At 37.6% G+C, this 15,857-nt stretch overlaps 1 protein-coding gene across 1 annotated transcript; it reads right to left on the reverse strand.

Moving 5' to 3' along the window:
- Positions 1-8,222: 8,222 nt before the first annotated feature.
- Positions 8,223-8,918, reverse strand: LOC120288258 (F-box protein At1g30790-like). The gene is made up of 2 exons (XM_039301908.1): positions 8,571-8,918; positions 8,223-8,366 (listed from the first exon to the last, which is right to left on the reverse strand). Exons 1-2 carry the CDS (start codon positions 8,916-8,918, stop codon positions 8,223-8,225), a joined length of 492 nt encoding a protein of 163 aa, XP_039157842.1.
- Between the last annotated feature and the right edge of the window lie 6,939 nt (positions 8,919-15,857).

Below are 15,857 nucleotides of genomic sequence, written 5' to 3' on the forward strand. Positions count from 1 at the left end.
CCAGGTTAGCTCTAGGATTGGTCTTAAAACCGATGATTTCCTTTATTCTTTAATTTCTTTTATTCATTACAAGTCGAAATTTTCCGACATGAAAAGGAAACAAGAGCATGCAAAACCAAGCGTTAGGAGGTCCTTTTATTCTTGATAGAAATCTAGAAAACATCATCACCGCCAAAGAAAAGCCACCTCGTCATACCATACCCCCGCACTTCCAAGGCAAGCACAAAAACGAAGCTAAAAGCTCCAACCAGCCACCAAACCTTAAAAAAAAAAAAAATCCTCCAAGCAACACATGAGCAATGACTAGAGGCCCGAAAAAATACCAAAAAACTTATAAATCTATTGCATGGATATAAATTTAGTCTTAAATCTTTTAATTTGACCAATTTAGTCTTAAACATTTTCATATCAGTACCAATTTAGTCCATTCGGCAATTTAAGCCGAAAAATGATGAAGTGAATGCCAACGATCCTATGTGGCATCTCCAGCATTGATGTAGACATTTTAAAATAAATTTTTATTGATTTTTTTTTTTAATTTTTTCCTTTTTTTTCCTTTCTTTGGAATGTAGAAAATATATTAGCCATTGCTAGCAAATGGCCATAGGCAAGAGTCACCCTCACTAAGTTTGGCAAGGGCTCGACCCTCACCGGATCTAGTGAGGGTTGCCCTTACGACCTCTTGCAAGGGCTTGACCCTCATCACCCCCCCTCTCGAGTCTGGTGAGGGCCACGACGCCATCCCTAGCCCTCGCCTGTGGCTTGTCGCCGATCATGGCTGGTATCGACCATAATCCAAAGAAAGGAAATAAAAGAAAATAAAAAAGAGGAAAGAAAAAAATTAAAAAAAATTAGTAAAAAATTATTTAAAAATGTTCACGTCAACTTCAATGATGCCTTGTAGGATCGTCAACATTGCCATCATCTACATCATTAATTTCCAGCCTAAATTGGCCAGATGAATTGAATTGATATCAATGTGAAAATATTTAAGGGTCCATTTGTTTCGCGGAAAATGAGCTATTTCCAAAAAATATTTTCCTAGAAGTCATTTTCTAGGAAAATGACAATATTTTCTAGTGTTTGGCTAAAACCAAAATGTTTTGGAAAATATTTTCCAATGTTCGGTAAGGAAAATATTTTCTAAGACTTCACCACTTAGGCATACATCACTTACCAATCTATAAATCCATCAAATATGAACTTGCCTTTAAATTCGGACAAACTTGTTTCATATCTTTGTTTTCTCATTGTCACCAAATTCTCATATACTCAAAAAAATGTTTGTATGGATTTTAAAACGAAGCAAATGAGAAACGAAGTAAAATATGTACAGCCTTAATGAGGATCTTTTAGTTGAGTGGCATGTTCTCCCCCTCCGTCTTTTGTGTTCCAATAAACAAAAAGAAAAAAAGAAGCAAAATATATAGAGCCATTTGCTTGAGTAATGTACAACTGCAGGATAGAGTAAATAAAGAAAATAATAAGAGTGCAAAGCGCGAGTTTGAGATCAACAAGCTTGACGTTTGCCTAGCAACAGTCGACGACTAGCCAAGAAAGAAGAAGATAGGAAACAAAAATAATAATAATAAATAAATAAATAATAAAAAATAATTCTAATAAAAAACGAAAAGAAGAAGAAGAAATGGGAGAAGGAAGTGAGGATTTGTAGAGGTGTAAGATAAGAGAGATCAAGAGAAGAAAATGTTTTCCACTTTTCAAAAGTAGAAAACATTTTCTTCTAATTTAGAATACTTTTTTTCCTTTCATAGAAAGCATTTTTCCTAAGGAATTCATTTTCCGTGAAACGAATGCCAGAAAATCCGGAAAACATTTTCTCGGAAAATTATTTTCCGCGAAATGAACGAATCCTAAGATTAAATTGGTCTAATAAAAAAGTTTAAGACCGATAGTACCAATACAATATATTTATGACATTTTTCATACTTTTCCTCTAGAGGCCACTATTGAATGAAAAAGGTGGGCAGAAAATTGAAACCTACTTTACTAATTTAGGTGTTTTAGAATATAAAAAAATAAAGTAATCCAATCTGGTCCGATTCCTTTTGTGGAACCGAGACTGAGCTAATTATTCTTGTTTCCCAACTGGTTTTATCAAGAACCGTGTAAAATTGACCAGTTCAGTTTGACTCGGTCTAATTTTCAAGTTGGACCAAACCGATGCACAATCGTATCCTCAATTGATTATAATTGGTGATAATTAATATTGTAATAAATTGCTATATTCTCTCTTCTACAAATTCTTTCTTACTTTATAACAACCGTCATTGATGTCTTAAGTAGAAATATGTGAAACAACCAGACGCTCCTAACAAGGGAGAATTTTATCACCTTTTGCTAAATTATTAACGTAGTTTAATATGATAGAAAATTTGAGTAACATACACTCTCCTATTGTATTAGTGTAACTATACTCCATCTCTATGAATCTATTTCACAAATTAACATGGCCGCCATGGATTTTACTCCTACTACACACTAGTATTTGTGCAGGGCAAGAAATCTACTAGTCTGAGAAGAAAGCAGAGTTCAATTCCACAGGTAATGATGACACTTTTCCTAGTCAAGTTCAACTCCAACACTCAAAAAATGAGTTATGTCATTGCTTAGCCAAACTGGCATTGAATAAGTCAATCCAATGAACCTGTCAGATTCCACCAAGAAAACAACAAAAAATGCAAAGTCACCTTTGGGTTCCTTAACTAGCTTGGGAAAACACAGACGTCACTTTGCCTTACGGATAACACCAACACCAAAGACCCTTAGAAGCAGCATGACACGAATATCAGAAGTTGTACGGACATAGCGTATCTATTTGACGAGCAAGCAGAGACCTACCTACAAGCTACGAAAACTTATCCAAGTGAGTGGTTTTCGTTGGAGATATGTTGGAAGATTTTGATCTTGACAACGATTTTGATTGTGATTTGAACGATAGAGTCAATAATTAATTCGTTTTGTAAATAGGAAAATAGTGATTCATGTAAAATATTTTCTATTTATTCTTTCATTCCTTACACTATAAATTGACTAGTGTACTTGTATACAACATATAATACAAGAAAACATTTTTCCAATTTCCATCTCTCTTTTTGTTAGTACTCGATGCTCACCATCCACACCTCTGATCATTCTCTTGCTCGGGATGTTGGCATGGACAATAGTCAAGCTGCTCTTGGCGTTAGTCTCTCTCTCCCCATGCAATTTTTTTAACAAGAATATGTTGGATCAAATTATAATGGCAATGTAATTCTCTGAAGAGGAAATGCGATCCTTTGCTCATCAATTAAAATCTTTCCAACTTGACTAACCACAGATAAGTTGATGGCATAATTCTACCAAGTAGTAGGGCATTATGAGAGAGTGATAGCGATTGACGTTAGCGAAGCTCAACTAAGTTTCGTAATGCCACATCCTCGAGTTTGCTACGTGCACACTCCACAATCCATGCCAGAGGATGAAATGGACTTGATGGGGGTGAAAATAGTGTCGATTGGATCACTGTTCTTATTGCAGTGCACTGGTTTAAACATCCAAAGTATTACAAGCTGGCCAAACCCCTTTTGCGTAAGCCAAGAGTTATACTAGCCGTTTGAGCTTATGTCGTCAATCCTGAATTCAACACTGTAAGTAAGCGTATTTGGGAAGCTTCTACGCAGTTTTGGCACTCGGATGCTAAATACATAATTGATGGATATAGAAATCTTCCCTTTCCTTTTGAGAGTGTGGACTTAGGCCACGAGTGAAAACCATCGCAACTTGGAATCCCAAAGGAGCTTCTATTCGAAGGGTACTTGAAGTTTTTAGAATCATCATCACCAATTAATTTAGCCAAGGAACAAGGGGTCGATTTGTTGTCTAAAGAAATGATTAAAGAGCTTGAGAGTTCTTAGGGAGGGCCTAATCTGGTCAGAACCATCACCCATAATGCTTTCATGCTTGCAAGAACAGTCACGGAGTGAGTACTCCATTGTATATTTGGATTGCCTGTTTCAATTTCCTCCACAATCAATTTGACCTTTCTCCACCATCATTTCCCAGTTTCTCCTCACATAACTAGATCCACTAGTACATGACAAATATCAATTCCAGATCATCCAGTTATCTGCATAGCCGTTAAACAGAGCACCAATTGTGTTGACTTAGAAAAGTCTCAACAAAATGCATGATCCGACTGCAAATTTGAATTATAGATGATCGTTTTCAAATTTATGAAACTAAAGTGTATTTGCTACAGTAGTTATGGAATTTCTAAGTTTCATTTTCCACGATGAAACTAGAGTTGTTCTAGCTCGGAGCAACAACTAATATAGTGCCCCAATATTGAAGGCTGAAGCTTCACCAACTACTCAAGACTAATTGTTCCTCGTGAGAAACAACGTGAAAGGGCTAAGCAAGTATAATATCAGCTAGTTAACACATCAACACATACTGTTGATAGGTGAAAACAGGTTTCAGAAAAGTTACATGCCTCAAATAGGAATGTTCATATTTCCGAAGCACGAATAACATTTTCCTAATTACATTTTTTTTTTTTCAAAAGTGATGTTCCCTTATGTGAGCAAAAGAGCCAAACTCGACGTAAGGCTCCCAGTTGTATCTATTTCCTAGCAAACGATTGTTCTAAGCTGTCTCTTCTCATCGGGAAAAAACTGTTATTTTCTTTGGAACTTCTTTTTTCTCTTTTTCGTAAGGAGGTGACTACAAGCAAAGGAAAAACCGAGAAACAAGAAGCATTAGGTTGGCCTAACTCGTGGAAACACCGCTCTTAACATGTCTACTAAAAGCAAAGGACATACCCCTAGTGTTACAATTCAACGAACCAATATGTGATTAAAGCATTATTCCATGCTTGGATACCACTGAAATAGGTCAAGATCGAACGTTCCCAGCAGAAGCTCGTCATTCCTCAAGGAGCCATAAAACCTCAGTGGCACACAGCATAGTCCAAGACTGTCATTCCTAGTTGTATTTACTTCAAAAGAATATAACAAGCATTACAAGCAAAAGGGAATAGCCTAGACCACACCTCCAAGTCCTTACAATCCATTGAACGTGATTTCCATTTTTGTCAGTCAAAAATGATGTTTTTCTGCGGAGATTGTTTACACCCTCCGCCGGGAAAAATCAAAACATGAGGGAGGGAAAAGCACAAGAGATGCTGATCTTGGACTGAAATGATGAGTTAACATGAGCAAGAGCAGATGGAGCAAGCTTCTGCTCTCAGTTAAGCCTTTTAAGGACATTTCGTTTCATTATATTATGCAGAAAATATACAATGTGTCATGTATGAAATTGTAGCTTTTTTTTTTTTTTTTTTCTATTGCAGAATAATATGTCAAACATATTCAATTTCAACAAATATATTCTCTTTCAAATAATGAATTTACTCCAAACAATCCTTGAAATTGTGGAGAGAGAGAGGTTTCTCAATGACAAAACTCGAGACTAACCTATTACGATTTAAACAAGTTGTATGGGTCATCTTACAAAATTATGATTAACTAATCCGTTTACTTTTTATCTCCATAGATTATTCACTAAAAGTAATTTGCTTTAAACTAGAATCAATGTTTCAAATCAAATTGTATATGATTTCTCAGTATGAATTTCTAAAGGTTCCTTTTGTTGAAAGGATGACATTGGCAAGTTAAACTTTATCATTTAGTTTTGATTCCATTGTTTGGGCATTATGTTGATTAAATAAAGTCGAAACAAAATTAAAATGTTCAGTTTGAGTAGAAATGTAGTCCGTGTTGAACCACAAGGACGCCCAACATAATTGAGCAGAAGGATGACCCTTTTCAACAAAATGACAATCAAAATAGCTGAGATGAAGGAAGAACAGTGATAATAAAATTCATTTTAAATAGATTATCTATTCTATGTATTCATGTATGCATGCATTTCTCTTTTTTATAAGAATGTAGGCATTTGTTTAGGCTTATCACAATTGTCCACCGGGCATCAATGTATATTTCTGGTGGAATTTAGCAATAACTTTATTATTTTCAAGACTATTCCTACTAATATTGTTAATTCAATTAAAAATTTCTTAAAGCAAACAAGCTATAACCTAGATTTGCAGTCTCCAAATCATTAAACGGTCAAACAATTATGCACTCAGATAACGATGTGTCGCATTGGATGTGAAAATCTAACTAGTGAGGTGAAATAAAAGTTTCTGTAATACCTAACCTGAAACAGAAGATACAAGAATTTTAAATGAAATCTCATAGAATATAGTTAGTTATTATATAGTAAAACATACATCAAGCATATTGACATTTCATCCAATAAGTTCTCATTGCTTTCTTCCATCAAGTAGGTTGATTTGTTTGCATATTACTCAGAAAAGTACACCAAGCATGAGCTAGCCAAGGGTGCGATAACCCCAGCCAGCCCCTTTCAATCTGTCATTGGCAAAGTCACAGCACCATATCTAAATTCTTAAAATATTTAAAATTGACATAACAATTTATTTGATATGTACCTTGAGACCCACATATCTATTCATTAGGTAGAGGAGAACTGCAATTCCTTTTTCAGATAAGTAAGTTTATACATTGCATCATCAACTTCATAAAACAAGAGGCTCATTAGGTGGAATATTCCCACAAGCAGCTTCACAGGGCAAAGACAACAATTACAAGCTGCTCTCAAACAAGCATGAACTGGAGCAGACGGTAAACAGGACAGATTTCAAGTTTGATCCATCTAAGAATATATCCTACTGAAACTAGACACACTTCAAATCGATGCTTGAACATCCTCCAAAAGAAGCAGCAGCTTGACCACAAACCCTTCCAGATAAACTATATGCTGGCGTGCCGAAATAACTATAGAACATTACTTTCTGCCATTCTTTGCCTTCCCCATTTGCAGGAGCCAGGTGAATTCAGATTGCCAATCACCAGAATTCCTGTTAATAAAGTAGCACTCCAGCACCTTGCACCAGACTTGAGAGGAAAACTGCAATGCAAATTCACTTTCCCGGATGTCTTATCAAAGAGGAAGCAGAGAGATTATCTCATCTCCAGACCACATTCTCAGGGGGTGGAAACAATTGCTAACGTGCCAAATCATTAGTGCACCATAAGATGGAATGAGACTTCCAACCCACAACTCATTTAGGGGGAACAGCGTACCGTAATGATACACTTTCCAATGTTTCCTTAATGCATTAATGCAGCTGTCTGCATCGACCAATAAATGATCCTATTACATATGCATTGCCAGTGCTACCAAAAGGTGTTGAGATAGGAAACAAAACACTGTAGTCTGTAGTGGCACCGTTTGCAATGCACAGAAAGCAAGATGCTTAATTCAGACTCTGAATAGTTCGGTCTTATAGAAGCTAAAAAAGGCTTATGATGGCGTCAAATCAAACACATACATGTATAGCAATCAAAAGGCTTCTCTTTTTTCTTTCCGATTTTTTTCTGCATCATCTCAAATCTGCTAGTAGCTGCAACACTGAAGGTGTATGTGCAGTCTTGAGCCGCACACTTTCACTCATACACGAAATGCGCCTAGTCCAAAAAAAACTTAAAAGTGAAAATGAATATGCATTCTAAAGCTTGCAAGAAGTACCAAAAGTAAACGGACACCACCTCACTACTTCTCCTCGTCATTTTATGCCGGAGCACTTACGAATATAACCATATCTTCACAATTCAGATGTAACTTTCATTTTTTCAGCATGCAGAATCAATCTTGACCGATAAATGTAGCAGCAAATGAGTCCTATCTAAAGTGAAAAGAGGCTCTCTACAACAGGGACCAATTCGCAGCTCGTCGACAATGGAATGGGATTCCAAGAAACTCGTTCTTCGCAATTTATTTCAATAAGAAGCTCACCATTCCACGTGAAGCCATCAAATCCTGTTATTACTCCATGAGTCTCAAAAGTATACAGCTTAGTCCAAGACTCAGACATGCCGTAGTCTCTCATAACCCAAACAGAACATACGGTATTCAAATCAGAATGCCCAGCTCCCTGCCCACCACTAAAGAACACAGCCAGCAGGTCATTCAATACTGCCACAGACAATACTGAATGGAGACTGTCTGTGCTCTCGGTGTGAAACATCTCTCCCGGCAGAGCCATTTCATCAAACACCTCAGCTGAGACATCAAACGAGGCTATTGATCCGAATTCACCCCCTTTCGATCGAAAGCATACCAGTGCAGATTCACATTCAAGAAGACCGCTCTATTACTGTAGGAGAGAGCCGGGACCTCACATTCCACAGTTCTCCAGGAATCTGTACTGAGTGAGTAAATCTTGACTCGAGGCTTTCTGTCGCGACGCTTTCTGTTCCAGAAGCTCCAACGGCGAACACCTGGAAAATGGAGAATCCTCACAAGATGATAGTCACTGGCGTCAAAGTAAAACCCGAGAAGTACACGACCACGCGCCATAGAAAGGAATTGCTGCTCCTCCGGACCATATAGTCGACCCGCCTTGTGCTTCCTGGTGAATAAATTCCACAGATACACCGCCCGCTCGATGCCATCTCCGGAACTCTCTGCGACGCAGATCAAACCATTACACGAACCGACGAAGCCGTAACGGTCGCTGGGAGCAGCAAACGGGATTTCGATTCGCGCGGGGAAGGAGGCAGGGTGAGAGACTCGTTGAGAAACAGAGAGCACGGGCTCTGGACAGCATCGTCGCCAAGGTCTAGACACACGAGATACCGGCTGGAGGTGTCGAGAGCGGAGTGGCTCCAGTGGAGGGCCACGAAACGAGAGTCGTCGATGGTGGAACGCCATGACCGGCAGACACACCTGAACCGGAAGAGAGATCTCGCCGGCAACCGCTTCAGGATCTCAACGGCGACGTCGTTAGGGAGCTTCGGGCCGCCGTCGTCGTCGGAGCCGGAGGAACTCATGGCGGCTTCAGGGGTTGAGAAGAAGGGCGAAGTAGAATGCTAGGAAGAAACCCCGTTGACCTTGATGGCAAACCGACTAATCTCCGGGTCGATCTCAGAACTGGGAGGAGCTAATTATTATTATTATTTTTTGATCGCTTTCATTATATTACATGAAAAATCTGTATGAAATTATAGTTTTTTTTTTCTTTTTCTATCTCAGAATAATATGCTAAACACATGCCATTTCAACAAATATTTTCCGTTTCAAATAATGAACTTACTCCAGACAATCCTTGAAATCATGGAGGAAAGTGAGAGAGAGAGGCTCAATGACAAAACTTAAGACTAAATCGATGAAGAATAAATTATAATTTAAACAAGTTGTGTGGGTCATCTTACAAAACTACAAATATACATTTTTATCTGTATAGTTTATTCACTAAAAGTCGTTTATGCTTAAACTAGAATCAATGCTTCGAGTTAAATCACATATAATTTCTTAGTATGAATTTCTAAAGTTTTTTTTTTTTTGAAAATATGATATTGGTAAGTTAAACTTTATCATTTATTTATGATTCAATTGTTTGGGTATTATATTAAAGTCGAAACAAAATTAAAATGTCCAGTTCGGGTTGAAACTAGCCCTTGCTGAACCACACCTAACATAATTGAGCACGAGGGTGACTCTTTTCAACATGACGACAATGAAAATAGCTCAAATGAAGAAAGAATATTGATAATAAAATTGTCAACCTAAATAAATTGGGGTTTGGATTTTTGTGTTGACTTGTTTTTATTATCCCCATCATTGTACGTTTCAGATAAATATAAGCACACCATAGTGTACAATCCGATATCTCATTTTAAACAGATTATACGGTCGATGTACTCACGTATGTATGCATTTGTCTTTTTTTATAAGTATGTGGGAATTTGTTTACGTTTATTACCATTTTCAAATTCGTCCACCGAGTATCAATGTATATTTTAAGTGGAATTTAGCGATTACTTTATTAATTTCAGGACCATTGATACGAATATTGTTAATTCAATCAAAAAATTCTTAAAGCAAACAAGCTATAGCTTGAATTTGCAGTCTCCAAGTCACTAAATGATCAAACAAGCATGCACGTAGATAACAATGTGCCATGTTGGACGCAGAAATCCAACTCATTAAGTGAGATAAAAGTTTCTGCAACACCAAACATGAAACAGAACATATAGCAATTTTATATGAAATCTCATGGAATATAGTTAGTTAATATGTAGTAAAACATATATCAAGTATATCGATATTTCTTCCAATAAGCTCTCATTGCCCTCTATCCACCATCAGTTAGGTTGATTTGTTTACATATTACTCATAGAAAACACACCAAGCACAAGCCAGCCAAGGGCGCAATAACCCCACCAGCCCAGCCCCTTGCAATTCGTCATTGGCAATGTCAGAACAACATCTAAATTCTTAAAATACGTATAATTGACGTAACAATTTATTTGATATGTACTTTGAGACCCACAAATCTAATTCATTAGGTAAAGGACAACAGCAATTCTTTTTTCAGCTAAGTTAATACATTGCATCATCAACTTCATAAAACAAGAGGGTCATTAGGGGGAATATTCCCACAAGCAGCCGAACAAGACAGACAATAATTACAAGCTGTACTGAAACAAGCATGAACTACACATATCTAATGCGTTGCATCAAACAGACGGACAAATTTCAAATTTGATCCATCTAAGAATATCCTCTTGAAACTAGATAAACTTCAAATTGATGTTAAACTAAAACACTGATGAATCTAAGAACAATTTGATCCATCTAAGAATATCCTCTTGAAACTAGAGAAACTTCAAATTGATGTTAAACTAAAACACTGATGAATCTAAGAACATCCTCCATGAAAGCAGCAGCTTGACCATGAAGCTTTCCGGATAAACTATTTACTGGCATGCCGAAGAAACTAGCACATTACTTTCTGCTGTTCTTTGCCATTCCCCATTTGCAAGAGCCAGCTGAACTCAGATTGACAATCAGCAGAATTCCTATCAATAAAGGAGAGCTCCAGCATCTTGCACAACACTTGAGAAGAAAAACCGCAATTTGAATTCACTTTCCCAGATGTCTTATCAAGGAGGAAGCAGAGATTATCTCATCTACAGACCATATTCTCAGAGGACTGACGAAATAATTGTTAACGTGCCAAATCATCACTGTACTATAAGATGGAATGAGACTTCCAACCCACGACTCATTTGGCGGAAAGGAGTACCATGATAATATACTTTCCAATGTTTCCTTAATGCATTCATGCAACTGTCTACATTGATCAATAAACGAGCCTATTAGGTATGCATTGTCAGTGCTCCCAAAAAGTCTGGAGATAAGAAACAAAACACAGTAGTCTATAGTTGCGCTGTTTGCAATGCATGTAGAGAGAGATGTGGAAAAGCTGAAAAATGCTTATGGTGGCACCAAATCAAACACATATATCCATAGTAAGCAAAGGCTTCATCTGTCTCATTTTTTTTTCTTCACATCGTCTATAATCTGCTAGTAGCGGTAATGCTGAAGGTGTAGATGCAGTCTTCAGCTGCACACTTTCACTCATGCACAGAAGCACTTTGATTAGTCTAAATGAAAACTCGGTGAAAAAGCATATGCATTCTAAAGCTTGCAAGAAGTACCAATGGTAGATGGGCACCAGCTCACTTCTTTTGCTCATTATTTTGTAGCCAAAGCGGATATGACTATGACCATTTCTTTCAAATTCAGATATCTCTTTCAACTCTCAGACAGAATCATGTGAAATGACGCTCTTTATGACAGTGACCAAATCCCATTGTTCAATAGTGGAAGATTTGCGTAATTTCCCATAATTGGATTCCAAGAAACACATTTCCATCACAAGCTCACCATTCCTAGTGAAGCCATCAAATTTTGCTACTAGTCCACAAGTCTCAAAAGAATACAGCTTAGTCCAAGGATCAGGCAGGCTATACTCCCTCATAACCTAAACGGAACAAATGGAATGCGGTTCAGGATGCACTGCATGGATGACATTCATGAACACAGCTAGCAAGTCATATAATGCTTCTACAGTCGCTACTAAACCGCCATTGTTTTCATGAATAATCTCTTCCGGCAGAGTCATTTCATCAAACACCTCAACATCAAACAAGTTTATTGATGCATCTCCACTCACATGCCCCAGATCATCCAACTTGGCAGCAAACCTGTGCAGATCCCATTCAAGGAGAATGAAGGTATGTAGCCAAACAAAACAGGAACTTCACAATCCAAACTTCTCCAGAGAACTTGTACTGAGTGAATGAATCTCGACTCAAGGACTTATCTTGCCAAAGCATTGGAGACAATCATTTGGAAAATAGAGAATCCTCACAATCTTATTGTCATTAGACTAGCATCGAAGCTGAACCCTAGAGTTACATGAATCTTACGTGCTATTTCTTCTCAATTTAGATGCAGCTTTAAACTTCCTCCGCAAGCAGCATCACTCCTTCATACCACTACAAATAGCAGCAATCAAATCATATCTAAACTGAAACAAGGCTCTCTACGACGTTGACCAAAGCACATGGCCTTGATAGTGGAAGAAGAGAGATTCTTCCTGTGATCGGATTCTGAATAATTCATCCTCGATTGTCTATTTCCATAAGAAGCTTACCATTCCGCGTGAAGCCATCAAATCTTGTTACCAGTCCACTAGATAGCTTAGTCCAAGAATCAGGCGCTCCATAGTCTCTCATAACCCAAACAGAACAAATGGAATGCGATTCAGGATGCCCAACTGCCTCCCCACGACTAATGAACACAGCCAGCAAGTCACTCAATACTGCCACAGACCCTAGTAAACCACCGTTTTCTTGTTGAGAAATCTCTTCCGGCAGAGCCATTTCATCAAACACCTCACCTGCGACCTTGAACGAGACTATCAATCCTGATCCAACCTCCTCTTGATTGAAAGCAAGCAACAAGTGTTCTAAAGTGAAAAAAGAAGAAGAGAAAAGCACAAGAATAATATTTTACTAAATTAACAGAAGCAAGACATATATTTTTCATTGGATTGCGGAGCCTAAATTAACATATAGACCAAAGGAACACAATATGTTGAAGAATCATACATGATATTCTGATAGAATGAATATATTTAACTTTTTGTGTCTATAAATCGGCTTATCATGGATACCCCTTGGAAAACCACATAAGTGAAGCCTTTACATGTTATAAAAAGCATCAACATATCATACTCAGTGTTAGAAAAGAGCCAGTGCACACTGCAATAGAGTCCAACCCATCATTTTGGAGATGACAACACCCTACAAGCCTGGCAAAACAAGAGAACGAAGATTTCATAGAAAAAATTCCATGTTTTTTCATAGAAAATTCAATTTTTGGCCATTTTTTGGTTGAAAAACCCATACAGTAGGAAATCTGTTGGGAAACATGGCTTTCAAAAGCTTCAGTTCAGTCCGACCCATCATTTTGGACGACACATCACGCCAAAAAATGACCAGAAAATGAATTTTCTATGGAAAAACAGGAAATTTTCTCTATGGTATCTCCGTTCTCTTGTTTCGTCGGGCCTTTAGGGTGCTGTCATCTCCAAAATGATGGGTCAAACTGAACTAAAGATTTTGGAGACCATGTTTCCCAACAGATTTCCAACTGTCGGGGTTTTTCAGCCAAAAAATGGCCGGAAAAGGGAATAATCTATGGAAAAATAGGGAATTTTCTTTGTGGAATCTTCGTTCTCTTGTTTCCTCGAGCCTTCGGGGTGTTGTGTTGTCCAAAATGATGGGTCGGACTACACTAAAGCTTTTGGAAGCCATGTTTCCCAACAGATTTCCAACTATCGGGGTTTTTCGGCCAAAAAATGGCCGAAAATGAAATTTTCTATGAAAAACAGGGAATTTTCTTATTGGAATCTTCGTTCTCTTGTTTCACCAAGCCTTCAGGGTTCAACTTAAGGGTACTTCCATCATCTTTCCATAGGTTGTAATGTATCTAGAGGTTGCCATGAGATTTTGGGATGCCATAGCGGGGTTGAGCTTGACCTCTAGGGGCATAGAGGCCAAAAAATGGCCGAAAATGGAATTTTCTATGGAAAAACAGGAAATTTTCTCTATGGAATCTTTGTTCTGTTGTTTCCTTGAGCCTTTGGGGTGTTGTGCTATCCACCCCCAGTGAAATTAGTACTTTTAGAAATCTCTCCCCTTCCCTGCATATTCACAACTGCTTCTAAGACAAAAAGCAACCCCTTTTGCCTCAACCTTCAATCAAGATTCCACATTTATCTTCCACAAACACCAAAAAAAGCTATCTTCCCCGGATAATAACGATTTTTGGTTTCACGATGATTGAAGAAGATCACTGTGTATATGTCAAGTGGTCTGAAGATAAATTTGTGATTTTATATAAATTTGTGATTTTATATAAATTTGTGATTTTATATAAATTTGTGATTTTATATAAATTTGTGATTTTATCATTTTATGTGGACGATTCTCCAGCGATTTTTATATTTCCGTAGGGGACTGAGTATCGATTGCCACGATGATGAAGAGAACGGCAATGCTCGTGCTTATTTGTTCACTGTTAGTAACTAGCTACGTTGGAAGCATATGGAAGAAGACATGCGTTACAAGAACTAAAGCTTTTAAAAGCCATGTTTCCCAACAGATTTTCAACTGTCGGGGTTTTTCAGCCAAAAAATGGCCGGAAAGAAAATTTTCTATGGAAAAATAGGGAATTTTTCTGTGAAATCTTTGTTCTCTTGTTTCGCCGGGCTTTCACGGTGCTGCGATGTCTAAAGTGATGGGTCGGACTGAACTAAAGCTTTTGGAAGCCATGTTTCCTAACATATTTCCAACTGTCGGGGTTTTTCAGCCAAAAAATGGCCGGAAATGGTAGGGAGCTGTGATGTCCAAAATGATGGGTTAGATTGAACTAATGCTTTTGGAAGCCATGTTTCCCTACAGATTTCCAATTGTCATGGTTTTTCAGCCCAAAAATGGCCGGAAATGAAATTTTCTATGGAAAAACAGGGAATTTTCTTTGTGGAATCTTCGTTTTCTTGTTTCGTCGGGCTTTCAGGGTGCTATGATGTTCAAAATGATGGGTCGGACTGAACTAATGCCCGATTAAATAAACGGACTTCACCACGATCATCAGCATAATATTCCGGTCATCGGCCATCCTGATTGAATTTAATCCTATCTCAAATAAGAACTTAAAATACTCTCATTTTCTCAATTAAGGGCTTTAAGTCATGTTAATCTAAAAGAATGACCTAACCTCATAGGCCGATCAAGGGCATTCCCATCCTTTTGCTTTCTTTATTTTCTTTCTTTTTTCTACAAAATTGGTGATCTAATCAGTGTCGGCCACGCCACATCACTAACTTTTTTCTTTGTTGGTTTAAGTAGTCCCATAACGATTTTAAGGACACACTTTCCAGCATGTCAGTTTGGTTCATTTGCGTATTTGATTCTATACTATTTATGTATAAAACCCAAAGCCAAATCCGAGCCCCGGCTTGTCGAGCTAGAGCTCTGAAACATTAATTCGAACCCATCCACCATCGGTCCAATAAGTAAAATGCAAAACATGCAAAACATGCAAACTAAAAATAAATGCATCTAAATTTATATGCTATGCAATTAATATTTTTCGCAATTATGTAATTATCTTATCTAATAATGCATGCTTTTACGTGCCTATTTGAATTATCGGCATATTCCTAATTATGATTTATGGCCTAATCCACAACCACACATCAATTTTTATTTCAGCCAAAAAATGGTTGGAAAGGGAATTTTCTATGGAAAAACATGGAATTTTCTCTGTGGAATCTTTGTTCTCTTGTTTCGTCAAGCCTTCAGGGTGCTGTGATCTCCAAAATGATGGGTCGGACTCATTTGTGACTCATA

Source organism: Eucalyptus grandis, chromosome 9 (genome assembly GCF_016545825.1).
Source record: "Eucalyptus grandis isolate ANBG69807.140 chromosome 9, ASM1654582v1, whole genome shotgun sequence".
NCBI classification, from domain to species: Eukaryota; Viridiplantae; Streptophyta; class Magnoliopsida; order Myrtales; family Myrtaceae; genus Eucalyptus; species Eucalyptus grandis.